This window comes from Lupinus angustifolius, chromosome LG06, assembly GCF_001865875.1.
Source record: "Lupinus angustifolius cultivar Tanjil chromosome LG06, LupAngTanjil_v1.0, whole genome shotgun sequence".
In the NCBI taxonomy this organism is placed as follows: Eukaryota; Viridiplantae; Streptophyta; class Magnoliopsida; order Fabales; family Fabaceae; genus Lupinus; species Lupinus angustifolius.
This window is the reverse complement of record NC_032014.1, coordinates 465,263-479,872: the sequence shown is the minus strand read 5'-3', so window position 1 is coordinate 479,872 and position 14,610 is coordinate 465,263. Positions and strand designations below refer to the sequence as shown.

General features: G+C 31.3%; 2 protein-coding genes across 2 annotated transcripts; both read left to right on the top strand.

Moving 5' to 3' along the window:
- Positions 5,942–11,521, top strand: LOC109348586 (cytochrome P450 97B2, chloroplastic). Its single transcript, XM_019589076.1, has 14 exons — positions 5,942–6,096; positions 6,193–6,373; positions 6,582–6,689; positions 7,252–7,336; positions 7,578–7,816; positions 8,523–8,696; positions 8,819–8,866; positions 8,984–9,043; positions 9,202–9,288; positions 9,368–9,456; positions 9,735–9,826; positions 10,335–10,396; positions 10,575–10,724; positions 11,203–11,521. Exons 1-14 carry the CDS (start codon positions 5,942–5,944, stop codon positions 11,425–11,427), a joined length of 1,755 nt encoding a protein of 584 aa, XP_019444621.1. The 3' UTR covers positions 11,428–11,521.
- Positions 12,844–14,391, top strand: LOC109350780 (ubiquitin-conjugating enzyme E2 20-like). Its single transcript, XM_019592085.1, has 6 exons — positions 12,844–13,176; positions 13,484–13,511; positions 13,662–13,889; positions 13,998–14,061; positions 14,157–14,216; positions 14,317–14,391. The coding sequence occupies exons 1-6, from the start codon at positions 13,067–13,069 to the stop codon at positions 14,346–14,348; spliced, it is 522 nt and encodes a 173-aa protein (XP_019447630.1). The 5' UTR covers positions 12,844–13,066; the 3' UTR covers positions 14,349–14,391.

The following is a 14,610-nucleotide window of genomic DNA, read 5'->3' as shown; positions in this document are numbered from 1 at the left end:
GAGTTGAAGTTAAAACTTAAAACTATTTTTTTGGTAGATGTTACTATGTGATATGAGAGATTCTAGAAAAACATGTGGCTCAAGTTGAAGCTAACACTACATATGTTTGAAATAAATAACACTACACATGATCAAAAAATAACAATATGCATATTTATATATGTTCAGAAGTAATGAGTCTGGAAAGGTGAAGCTCAGCCATATGGCCTTGGCTGCCCTACTTATTTAAGCGAAGAATTTCTTGGCAAAAATTAGGAGCTCCATCTAGTCAAGCATGCCCGAAAAAGTAAGGAACTCAATCTTGTCACAAACCTAGCCTTAAAGAACATTACTAGCACAAAATATACTTCTTGATAAATTAAAGTCCATGTTTGAACACCCTATTAACCTTTTTGCCAAAAAGTATTGTTGGTCAAAATTGTCAACTCCAAGTAATTAGAAAGATTTAAACCTTTAGCTATTACAGTGATGCCAATAACAACATGAAAACATATGTACAACAACATACCTTATGATTCATAAGAGTAAATCACATTACGTCGAAAGGCAACTCAAAAGCTGCCAAGTTTTAACCAAGTTAAAAGAAACCCATTTTTTTTCCTTTAATCTATCACTTCAAAGGATTATGTCCATCTGTAGGAGGTATTTCGGTACACTGATTTTTCTTACTCCACTGCTTGATCATCTACTAAACATGAGATGGAATTTTCTGAAAGCAATAAACAGAAGAACATTGATAAAGCAGGCACCATCACCCATAAAAAAATGCTCAAATTTTATTTTAAAACTGAGGTTCCTCAATCACTACCTTTTCAGATGATAAGTCTCTGCTGATTGAATGTCACCAATTAGCAATGAATCAAACAGTTAACATGAATTTGCACAAGGATTTTGAATGGAAACATACCAGAACTTGATCAGCATAATCAAGTCGATCAGGGTGGACATGAAGAGTGAATGTAAGAAGAGATGAATATAAAGTTACAACTCCAAAAGTGGGCATGCCAGGCTGTGCCTCATTCACCTGCATAGCAATTTGAGGACCTCATATCTTACATTCATTTAGTATAAATGTAAAATACAAAACATAAAAATGTTTTTAATGCCCAAATCAGAAGTATGAAAGAGAAGACAAACTAGATGTTCAAATGCAAAACAAGGATCACACAAATCATGGTTTATAATCCAATGAAGCAAACTACTTATGAAACACTTATTTGAAGATACACATATTTTAAAAAGAAAGAGGAAGCATCAAGATTAACAAGAGTATTTCACTTACCATAAAATGGAAAATAACCCACAAGTGCATAGAGAGAGATGGCACATACTTGAAAGCCTTTGCATTAACTGAGACAGCACTGTCTTGATGTCAACAGATGGCTGAAAAACAGTGACAAATCAGACAAGAAACTGAGTGACAATACCTACTGGATTTGCAGCATAAACTTGTCATGGATATTTTGGATGCAATGTTTAATGGTACAGAGTATGTGATAGCTACCATCAAACATGTAGTTCAACTAGTCAATTAAACTAGAGAGATTGTATGTGTAGCTACTAAAACCATGGCAGTCAACATGAAATGGATCCCATGATGGGCAAAGGTTACTTTATTTACCAAAGTAATAAGGGTCAACTAGCACACAAAGGCAGATCCTAGTTCATCTAATCATGTTATTGGTGCTTCTGTGTGATAGACCTGCAATAATATAAATCTAAAAGGGTTTTGTTACATAGCTGAGGATGAGATGAGGATAACGAGTTAAAAGGGAAAAGCATTCATAGGGAAACTAAGTCCACTACTTCTCAATATATTAAATACATCATTTCCAATACAAATTCATGGTTCCTTATCCTTAGGGCTGAGTTAACAGAATTCATCTGAAAAATAAGACATAATTGTAAAATGCATTGATGCCTGTAACATAATCTGAAAATAGATGCAGCAAATTATGGTTAAGCTGGCTTCCATCAGCACCAAAGTTCTACCTGTTATGATCCAGTTTCTAGCTATAGTGCAAACCAACCCTTACAATTATCGCTATATATCAACTCAGTCCAAGCATAAGTGAAAATTAATGCAGTTCTAATCCCAATCAAGTATGCCAGTTTAAGTAGAGAGAAAGGCCTTGTCACCAAGAGTATTATGTTAGCCAATAGCTCGGAAATCAACGCTATTGATGATAGAAATGAGTGCTCTTCCTCCTTGATAGTTACATGTTCAAATGCTCCATGCTGTTGCACTGATATAGTTGGTCACTGCAATATCAATAAGTCCATATCAAAATTATTGTAGATTGAACAACCATGGTGATAATAAATAAGTAGGAAAAAATTAGCAACATAATTAGATAAAAATAGAACTTCAGACATGCCTTGGGAGACAGTGGCACAACTATAAGACTCTATTAGCTACAGGAAATCCACCTCACAGTACAAGTAAATAGCTTCGGAGAGGAAAACTTGATGTGTTTATCACTAAAAATCAATTTATTGAAATTCAGTTTTTAGCAACTGTTCTTACCAACACTTGAATCAAGACATGAATACCAAATATCTAAATCAAGATTAAATCATATTTGAAGATGAATGAGTCACACAAACTAATCTTACAATTGATTTAATCACATAAATCTGTAACACCAAACTACTTATTGTCAAACCAATGTTTCATCACTTATTGTCAAACCAATGTTTCAATATCTCTTGATATTACAATATGAATAAAGAATTCATAATTCATATTGCAATTTCATATATAGCCATCCAACAGATTAAGGTCTCATTCAGATTTTCAAAATATAGCCCACTATAATTCATCTTGCAAGCATTATGCAGTTTTCGTAGGGTTTTGGAACAGTATTTCAGATCTTGCAAGCATTTGACCAACTATAAGACTCTTTGTTTTTAAAGCCAATTAAAAAAATTTGTTCATCAAGATCAAACATTCTTGAATAATCAAGATTCAGATTGAAAACACTCTTGGATTCTTGAATACTTCTTTTAGGGTTTTGGAACAGTATTTCTAAGCTCAAGAAAGACAAATTTTCCTTAAATAAAATAATATTTTTAGAAATGTTACCTTGGAGGATTCATTCTAATGACAAGCTTCTTGAATTCATCATCCATTGTCTGGTTTATGTGTGAGTTTGTGTGTTTTGTTACTATTTTTCAATTTGATTTGAGTGTCTGATTTGTAACACTTTCCTTGTAACTATCTCTATTCAACCATTGTTTCAGGCAATTGCAGAAATAATCAATAGTAAAGAAATACAAAGATGTGTGAGTGTTGATGAAAAAAAACACAAAAGAAAGAACATTCCAATATCATCGTAGTTTGATGAAAATGTCATTACCACCATTATCATCGTAGTTTTGGAACCCAGCTTAAGAAAGATCAATGTCTTTCTACAAATCATTGCAAAGTGTAATGAGCATGTTCAGTTTCACAAAACCAGAGTTTTATTTATAGAGGAAAAAGGGCAACGTTCAGACGTAAAGGTCACGCAATTTTGGGCCTTTTTTAAATAGGCCTTTTTAAATGGGCCTATATCAAATGGGCCTCAGGTGTGGGTCTATTAAGCCATTTACTTTTCACGCGTTTTTTTTAATTCACGTTATTAAGGATTAATTCTTACCCGTATTATTATTTGTTAATCCTTATTATCTAATCCAATGCTAAATCCTATCCATCAATAAAAAATAATCTAATACTATATGTATATATTATATTATATATATAATCACGCGATTAATTAATACTTAATTGTAAGATTAAAAGCATTAAAATATCAAATAATATTACTATATGGTACTATACAAAATAATATTTTAATATAATTGTAAAATAAGAATAATACTGCAATATTAGTATTAGTAATGCTCTCATTTTCACGCCCGTGTAGAGAAGAGAAGCAAAGCATCAACCCGTTTTTTATTTCAATAAACTTATAATATAAATTATGCTGATTTAAATAATGTTATATAGCTATATACTATTTTTATTATAATTTTCGAGATATAATAAGAATAAGATGTAAGATTGAACTATAAATTCTTAATAAGGGTAAAAATAAGGCAATACAAAATTGCACAGTTTAACTATTAATTTTTATAATAATAAGTATATATAAATAATTTTATACATTTTAATGATATTAAATGATAAATGTATTATCATAATTATATGCTACTTATGAATATAAATTAAAATAGATGGTAAATATTATGTGATAATTAGAAATTTGTTAGTATCATTTCAAAATCCATTATATTTAGCTCTTTTTATAAAAATTTATATAAATATAGAAAAAATTAAGAAATGGAATATATAAATATGTTATTAGTAATACATATGAATTTAGTTTTAGATTGACAATAAGAATAATACTCAAGATGAAAATATAAATTTTTAGTAAGGATAAATTGTAGCAAAATAAAATTTCCTCCTCTGACTATTAATTTCATTTATAATAGTGAGTATAGATAAATATATTATCACCATTATATATTATTCATGGACATAAATTAGATGCAAGTAAGATAAATTATTTTTTCAACAATTAAAATTACAATATGTATCCTATTTTTTAGTTTTTAGAAGTATGTTTTTATAGAAAAACGTTAACACATATCATAATTTAAGTAATTATAGAATATAGATTATCTCCTTTATAATGATATTTTTTGTATTACCAATAATATTCTCTCGCTCATTTTAGATCAGAAACTAATTTGATACATGGTTGTTTATTCAACAAGTATCGCTCAATTGTATCATTTGTATGTAGTGAGACCTTATAATATTAGACCAGCACCTTCTCATATTTAAAAAGATACTTTACTCTCAATTAAATTAATTTGGCTACTATAGTAAGTGCATTTGAATAAGTTATTTTTACATAATACTAATTGTTAAATATACAAATAAAATTTAATTAGAAAATTATTAATATCAATTAAAATAAGTAAATCTATTTACGTGGAGACATTTTTTATACAATTTGTATTGATTACATTAATTTTATTTCCCAAATAAATTATCTACAATAAAACTATTATTATAAAAAGGGTGTAGTTTCCATCCTACCTTTCATAGAAAATTTACTTATTTGTTCACATACACAAAATTTATTTTAAAATGATTTGTTCTTTGGTATTAGGTTGGTGAAACTTTTATGTAGTTCAAAAAATTGACTAAAATCAATTTTTTAAATAACTTGTCGATATTAAATGTCAATGTAAAATTCTAAAATAATAATATTTTGATTATCAATGTGTTGGAATGTCTGATTATGAACGTAGTAATGTTTATTAATGTGTCCCACTTTTCACTGTTCTTTAATCTATGGAGGAATTTATTTTGATATTGTGAAATGTTTCCTTTTAATTTTATTGACTAAGTTTTTTCCAGAGGAGTTTTTAAATCGTAAGCTTATATGCTTCTGAAAATGTTATTTATTTTTATTTATTGGTGAGGAAAAAGAATATCTTAATGAGGTTTGCGCTTAAAAAGGTGTGATGATTCTCATGTGCATATATTATTTGGAGTTATTATCATATTTTGTTCAACTTAATTGCAATTTATCATATTTTTTATTTAAAAAATTACACTTATTTTTTATGCAGGTGTGATCGGTATAATGAAAGTATAAAAATTAGGGATGTTTGCGTAGGTGTAAAAAAGTGAAGAGTAGTTTGTGTAATTTCATTAAAACTCATGGGATGTCAATGTTATTTAGTCTTATATAAATAAAAGGAAGGATTCACCTACTTTTTAAACTCATTTCTCATCATAACTATTAATTTTAGAAAAATCTAACCATTTAAAATTGATTTAAACTGTTAGATATCTATAAATTTGATAATTAAAATGTAGAATAAGTTACCGGTCCTATAAATAAATATGAGGAAAGCTTAGTGCATCAATATTGAGACTATGGCCGGTATTTCAGTCTCACTCTCACCCCTCAATTTGGATATTAGATATTTTTCATGTTCTTCTTCTTCTTCTTTCTCTTCTTCACCACTCCCACTTTCTCTTCATCTTCCTAAACGTTCTTCTTCTTCTTCTTCATCTTCATCTATTGTCAGGTTTTGTACTCTCTTAATCTCCCTCTATCAACATAAATCCAACACTTAATTACTATTATTATTATTTATTTATTTGAATTTTGAAAAATGATACAGGTGTCAAGCGGTGGAAGGAGATAAGCGAGGAGCAAAGAGAAATGTATTTGACAATGCAAGCAACTTGCTAACGAATTTCTTAAGTGGAGGAAATTTAGGTTCTATGCCCATAGCTGAAGGTGCTGTCTCTGATCTTGTTGGAAAACCTCTCTTTTTCTCTCTCTATAATTGGTTCCTACAGGTACTTACTTATATATATCTATGCAAAGTTTTTTACATTGTCAGCACATCATCAATCATTGATTTATATAGAATTTATACAGTGGCTAATTAACAGTGGATATAATTTGCTGACAGTGTAGAAAACTCTCGCACTTAAATAATTTTAACATATGTTTTTTACTTTACTCAATTACTCATGGTTTTTATTATTATTTAATGTGACACAGCATGGCTCTGTGTATAAACTTGCATTTGGGCCAAAAGCATTTGTTGTTGTATCTGATCCTATGGTTGTTAGACATATTCTCAGAGAAAATGCTTTTTCGTATGACAAGGTACCATCTTACTTCTTGATTCGTTATTATTATTTATTATTATGCTTGGTTCAATCCTTCAACTGAGAGGTTCATGTTGCAATTTGCATCCCTATGATTGACAAGTATGAAATTATGTTAGGTGAATTTGTTCAACGCTGATTTTATTTCATATGGTGAACCTGATATGTAAAATGCTAAAAATATGTTATTTGGGCTATTTTGGTGTGATTGGAACTTGAGGTCAGTACTGAGAGAGAGGGTAAAGAAATAACTTGTGGGGAAGTTGCTTTTTGTATGCAATTGTTGTTGTTTCTAACTTCGAAATTGTAACTATAGTAAATCCTGCCAAAGCTAGTGTGGACTTTGTGAAACATGAAGTTTGTGATCGATCGCTATATATAAAAATGAGGCCGAACTAGGTGTAAAACATGTACTGCTCTGGGATGTATGAACCTGAACTCTTCGATCTCACGGAAAATTGGAGTGCCTATTTCATTTAAGTTTCTATATTTTAGTTCCTTTTAAAATCATTTTCATGTTTTCTCATATTTCTGTTTCTGATTGTTAATTAAAATGCTAGGGAGTACTTGCTGACATCCTAGAACCAATAATGGGCAAAGGACTAATACCTGCAGATCTTGATACTTGGAAGCAAAGGAGAAGAGGTGTGCACACTGTATTTATTATCTTCTGCGATTTTTCCTTTTTTCCCTATTTGGCTTTGCATCTCATCCTTTGTTTAATGTAAAAGTCTTATCTCTTACTCATTATTAAAGTCTTACGAGGTTGAAAGTATAAAATTGAGCTTTGGTGTTATGGTCTTTTTGCTGGATTCAGATGTATTTGGTTTTCAGCTAATACACTAATACTAAATTTACTTCAATGTGACATTTATAAAATTTGCAGTTATTGCTCCGGGATTCCATAATTCATACTTGGAAGCTATGGTCAAAACATTCACAACTTGTTCAGAAAGAACAATATCAAAATTCGATAAGCTTCTCGAAGCAAAGGGCTATGGTGGACAGAATTCAATTGAATTGGATCTTGAAGCAGAGTTTTCTAGTTTGGCTCTTGATGTTATTGGGCTCAGTGTGTTCAACTATGACTTTGGTTCTGTCACCAAAGAATCCCCTGTTATTAAGGTTCGACTAAAGGGTTATGCATTTCATTGATGACGTATTGATTCATGGATTGTGAATGCAAGTAGACATGCTACTTTATTTCGTATATTTTTTGCCTCCTTAAAAGGGACTAGCTACATATTCAGTGCACTTGTATATTTTTATATTCTTCAAAGCTCAATCTTTTGTATAGTAAGTGTTAAGAGATAATTTCTATAGATAATTGTGTGGGTTTGGAAAAAAAGGACTTTTTATCATTAGTATTAGTAAATGGCCTACCTGATTCTCCAAAGATGTATTGCCAGAATCCTTATAATGATTCTGCACAGATATTCAACCAATATGGGACTTAACATTTAACACACACCCCTCACACCCAATATGGGACTTAACATTTGTGGGTGGCCTAACAGTGGGATAGACTCTAATGCCATGTTAGAATATCTGGACCTAACTCCACCTCAAAAGCTAGTTCATTGTGTGGCCTAACATTGTTCAAGTCTTCATAAATAGCTTTTTTTCTCTTACAATCAACCGATGTGAAACTTTAATGCTTTAACATATTGTCAGTAATACACTGCTTGTTTATTTGATGATAGTCTGCCTGAACATGCAAATCAAACTTTTAGGCTATATTGAGAATATGCTTTTCAAGACAATCGTAATTTTATTTGTTACCATTGACTAGCAGAGCTCATAAACCCTCTACTTTCAAAATCTGTTATAGGCAGTCTATGGCACTCTTTTTGAAGCTGAACATAGATCCACTTTCTACATTCCGTATTGGAAGCTTCCATTTGCAAGTTGTATAGTCCCAAGGCAAAGGAAGTTTCAGCGTGACCTTAAGATCATTAATGATTGTCTTGACGAACTTATCAGAAATGCAAAAGAGAGCAGACAGGTTAGATAGTACTTTGATTTCATGATCGACTATTATGATTTCATTGCTGGAATCAATATGTATTCAACTGTTACATTATATTGACAGCACATCAAATGATCTTTGTTACATTCTATTTGCAGGAAACAGATGTTGAAAAACTGCAGCAAAGGGACTACTTGAATTTGAAGGTGTGTTTTTATCTTTAGTGGATGTGAGCCAATTGTAAATGTTAAACTATCTGGTAAATTCCTGAAAATTAAGAGTTCCATAAGTATCACATTGTTTACTAAGATTGAAGCTTACAGGATGCAAGTCTTCTTCGTTTCCTAGTTGATATGCGGGGAGTTGATGTTGATGATCGCCAGGTATGTCTCTTCTGGATTTAATACGTTTCTGAAAAAGAACCTTCCTGACTAAAAATAGGTTCCTTGTGGATAGGCTTTAAAATTGCTTATCTAGACTATGTATCTTTTCCGGTAGCATTTAAAATTACAATTTGTTTACTCTCTTTCTCTTTTGACAGTTAAGGGATGATTTAATGACGATGCTTATTGCTGGTCATGAGACAACGGCTGCAGTTCTTACTTGGGCGGTTTTCCTGCTAGCTCAAGTAGGTTGATCATGGCTTCCTTTCAGCCTTTCCTCTTTGTGAAATATCATCTCAATGCTTATCAATTTCCTCTTTACAGAATCCTGACAAAATGAAGAAGGCTCAAGCAGAGGTAGATTCGGTGCTGGGTTCGGACAGGCCAACTTATGAATCACTTAAAAAGTTGCAGTAGGTTCCCATTTCATATTAATGTTTTTTGCATTGGGTGTCAGTTTGATGTTTTTCTTGGGAAAAGGGGCAAAAAATTCCTCAGTTACTTCAAAGACAGACATTATAAGTGGTTAATTTCAATTATTCTTTCATGATGTGAACTTTATAATCAGTCATCTCTTCTAGTGATGTTTCTCTTGAGTATTGGAGTTGGCTGTTTGGTGTTTAAAGGGAACATTAAATTGGGTATGCTAATACACTAAGACAGTTTGTTAAGCTATGTTCATTGCTTTCAGGTACATTAGACTTATTGTTGTGGAGTCTCTTCGTTTGTACCCTCAACCACCTTTATTGATTAGACGTTCACTCAAACCTGATGTTTTACCAGGTATTGATTTCTACAAAATTACTCAATGAAGATGGAAAGTAAACAAATTATGCTACTGTTGTTCTTGCATGATTTCTAAATTTAAATAATGCATTGTTGGAGGGTTTAGAACCTAATAAAAACCTTAGGAGAATCACACTACAATAGCTAATCATTATGGTTGGAGAGCTGAAGGCCAAGCAAACCCCACACCAGAAAAGAATCTCTTACTTCGAATGTGGGACTCAAGTCTCATACATTGCAATTGGGCCCTAACAGAATCCCAACCATTAATACCGAATACGAAACATGTAAGGGAATGGGTCAACTATGTAGACCAAACATGCATATAATTTGGAACCTCTAACTTCCGACATGCTGGGAATCTAGGTGTTTTCTGTAGCTGAAGTTTTATGATCTGCAATTTTTCTATCTTCATTGGACAAGACTGTTATATTTCTCGTCTGGTTGATTTTTATATGTTACTTTCATTTGAGATGATCTGAATGGACTTATATCACTTCTCCAGGAGGGTACAAAGGTGATAAAGATGGTTATCCAATTCCTGCTGGGACTGATGTCTTCCTTTCTGTGAGTACACAAATTTGTAACGACTAGTTTCTCCATGAGAAAGTGCATATTACAAATGTAACTGATACCACCAATTACCACTAACACTTCCATACATCACATAATGTCTTGTGATCGTGGTCATTTGCAGAATTTAACTTAGTTTATTTTACATCTTACTTGATGTTACTTTATCCAGGTATATAATCTCCATAGATCTCCATATTTTTGGGACAACCCTCATGATTTTGAACCAGAGAGATTTCTGGTGGAAAGAAAGAATGAAGAAATTGAAGGATGGGCTGGTTTTGACCCATCTAGAAGTCCTGGAGCCTTGTATCCAAATGAGGTTGCTTTCTGCTCCCTTGATTTTTTATTTAGTTTTTTTAATGTGACTCATTAGTGAACATTGATAGTGTCTCATATTAGCAAACATTAGAGAATAAAATATTTTCTCATATCAGGAGATAACTTATCTTCTTTTGCTAATAAAAGTATGACATGTGTACTACTTTGTTTAGTTTTAGAAATATTTTTATAGAAAACGATGAAATATGACAGATGTCATGATTTTAGTGGCTGAATGAGATAACTTATCTCCTGATCTCAATCCTTAAAATGTCATCGTGCAAAAACATTGTTCATCTTCATATTCATGTCTTGCAAAAACATTCATATCCTTAAAATGTGAAAACAGTCTTTGTTGTCATGTGATAATGTGATGATTTGTCCAACCCAACATGAAGAATTAGGTGATAATGTGTGAAGTGTCTACATCATATTGTATTTTTCATATGACTTATTGGTGGGAATGTTTGCATGATCAGATAATATCGGATTTTGCATTGTTACCTTTTGGTGGTGGACCAAGAAAGTGTGTTGGAGACCAATTTGCTCTGATGGAGTCAACTGTAGCATTGGCAATGCTGCTCCAGAAATTTGATGTGGGATTGAGAGGGACTCCTGAATCGGTGGAGCTTGTTACTGGGGCAACTATCCATACCAAAAATGGTTTGTGGTGCAATTTGAGGACGAGATCTGATTTACAGTGAACATTTTTTATCCCTAATGATATATTATCATGCTTCAAATAAAATCAAATCAAATGAAATGCAGATAAAGAATCAGGAATAATTGTTTTATCTCCTCTTCTTTTAACTTTATTTATTTATTTATTTACATTCTTTCTCTAACTAAATCTCCTTACAATGGAAAAGAGTTAGCCTGAACTTAAGTGTGAATTAGGCCTAAAATTTATTAAATCTATAATTAACAGAGTAAAAAAGTGAGGGAAAGAAAATTAAAGATAAATCATTTTAGATGTTACAATGATCATTATCTACTTTGTTCATATTCAAGCGATCAATTTGCTGACATAAATTGTTTTTGCTTTCCACTGAAGATAGAAAGCTAAAAGATAAACCCATAATCTCTCAATTGCTTCTCCATAATTTTATCTTGTACTGGATTTATTCACCTACCAACAATGAGATGAAACTATGTATATACTAATAATGTATGAGTTTTATAGATTGTTAGTGTATTATTTATCATTCATGTTTAATGATTATTGACCTTTCAAAAAAGTAATACAAATAAATAGTAAATAGTGTATTGAATGTGTGTAAATCTTTATACTAACATTAGATATATATTACCTTCTTAAATCAAATGTATCAAATGGTACACTACTTAGCATATACTCCCAATTAAATAAACATAAGTGTATGATTTATATACTGTCATCATAAAGATTTATATACTTTATATATAATTGTTATATTATTGGTTATTTGTTTGAAGAGTTAATAATAATTAAATATGAATGATAAATAATAGTATATAAAACTTATACCCTATTAGTATATACATTTTTTTCCTTCTAACTTACCATCATAGAAGCAAAAAGATAACAACGACCTCATTTAATTTTCTTAATCTCATCTTAAAAATAAATTACATCATTTAAATTGCCCTTTATGATATTATATGAGAATGTTCTCCAATATTCTATTTTCATTTGAAAACAATAAGAATTTAACTCAAGAATTAATAGTGTTTATACTAGAAATGACAACTACACGTGAAATTAGTTAAATTCTGGTTATATTTTTTTACAACTAGACGTGAATCTCGAATCAAATTCTATAAACTACATAAAATATTGTATGATATATTAAAATATTTATATCGACCAACGGATGTTTGTTCAAGTGGTACATGCTTCATTCCCCTTTAAGCAAAGGTCTCAGGTTCGAGTCTTGTGAATAAAAAATGTCCGCTGGAAGAGTTAGTCTCACGAACCTGTGGATGTTCCCGGCAAGGTCTCGGGTTCGAGTCTTGTGAATAAAAAATATTCATCGAAAGAGTTACTCTCACATACCTGTAGATGTTCTCGGCTTAGATAATATTGTCTCCAGAAAAGTGGGAATGTCAGACGCGGGTGAAGTTAATTATACAGTAATATATACTAGCCGTTGCGGTAACGTTCAAATTATTAGGAGCGACGTCGTTTTGTGAACAAGCGCATCATTTTATATCGAAACCCTCGTTTCATTCAGACATAACAAATTGCAAATTCAAAAACACAATCTTTTTTCTTTTTCTGTGTGATCTTTCTTCTCTCAATAGTGAATAGTGAATAGTGAATACCTTTCACAATTTCTCTCTATTATTCTTGAAACCCTAACTATGGCTGCCATTAACGTGCAATCTGAAGCTACTCAAGACAACACCATTGCTTCCCTACAGCAGTCTCTTCCTACTCCAAACATTGTTGATTCTCAATCTGTTCTTCGAAGGTTTATAATTTATACTTTTCAATTTTTCCATTTCTGATTCATTTATTCAACTTTTCATTCCTTATTGTTTTCTTTGTTTATAATTGCACAATGTTTCTCAATTCTCATCACCCAACATGCTAATCTTTTCTGTGTACATATATTTTTATGGTCTAGAAATTATTCTACAAGAAAAAGATAAGAATATATGTAACATTTTATCAATGAAATTATAATATGTTCTTTCTTGTTAAACAAGATACCTTGGAAAACCTATTTTGACTCTTTTCTTGTTTTTGTGGATTATTGCTGTGTCTACATTAAACAGGTTGCAATCTGAATTGATGGCTTTGATGGTAAGAACCATATTCATATCCTACACAACTGAGACATTTTTATTTTAGTTTTCTTTGTAATTTGATCAGAAAAATATGTATTATTTGTGTGGATCAATTGGAAAAAGGTATTAATATTATTGTTTGTGTTGTTGTGACTTTGAATTTCAGATGAGTGGAGATTCTGGTATATCTGCCTTTCCTGAAGAGGATAACATATTCTGCTGGAAAGGAACAATAGAAGGAAGCAAAGATACTGTATTTGAAGGAAATGAGTACAAATTATCCCTTTCATTTCCCAATGATTACCCTTTTAAGCCTCCAAAGGTTAAGTTTGAAACTACATGCTTCCATCCCAATGTGGATATGCAGGGAAATATATGCTTGGACATTCTTCAGGTAATGTGAAATGATCTCATGTAATCATGTTTGTGTCATTCTAAAAATAAATTTTAATCCTTTGCTGCATATCCATGCTCTTTTGTTTGCTATCTTTGCTTATAACAGGATAAATGGTCATCTGCTTATGATGTTAGAACGATTCTTCTGTCAATTCAAAGTTTACTTGGAGGTAACTTCAAGAGCTAAAATGTACCCTGACTTTTAGTATTAAAATGGGTTCCTGTATACCAGGTCCTTACTCTTTTTTGTACTCTTATTATATAGAACCAAATATTAGCTCGCCGCTTAATCCACAAGCAGCACAGCTTTGGAGCAATCAAGAAGGTATAAAGATTAGCACATTCTTTGTTATGTGGTTGATGAGAATTTGTATGTTTATATCTTGTGATTGAGCTAAACTAATTTTTACAAATGTTTTAAACAGAATACAGGAAGATGGTGGAGAGGTCTAAATAATGTTCAAGTGCTTAAGTTTGGAGTTAGAGTTCCTTTTTTGGGTCAAAAAAGACCCTTCTCTGTCTACTTTGGGGAAGAGAAAGGATGAATTTTTTCTGAGTTTCCATTCTTTTTTTAGACTGGGATTCTGACCTGAATTTTACATTTTGTATCTTTCTTTCAATTACAATAAAAACTAGAAGTTAAAAGTCCCTACCTTCCTTGTATCTTTGTTTGGCTTATTGAGATATCTTTTTCTTGGGCATATTAAACATGGTGTTCT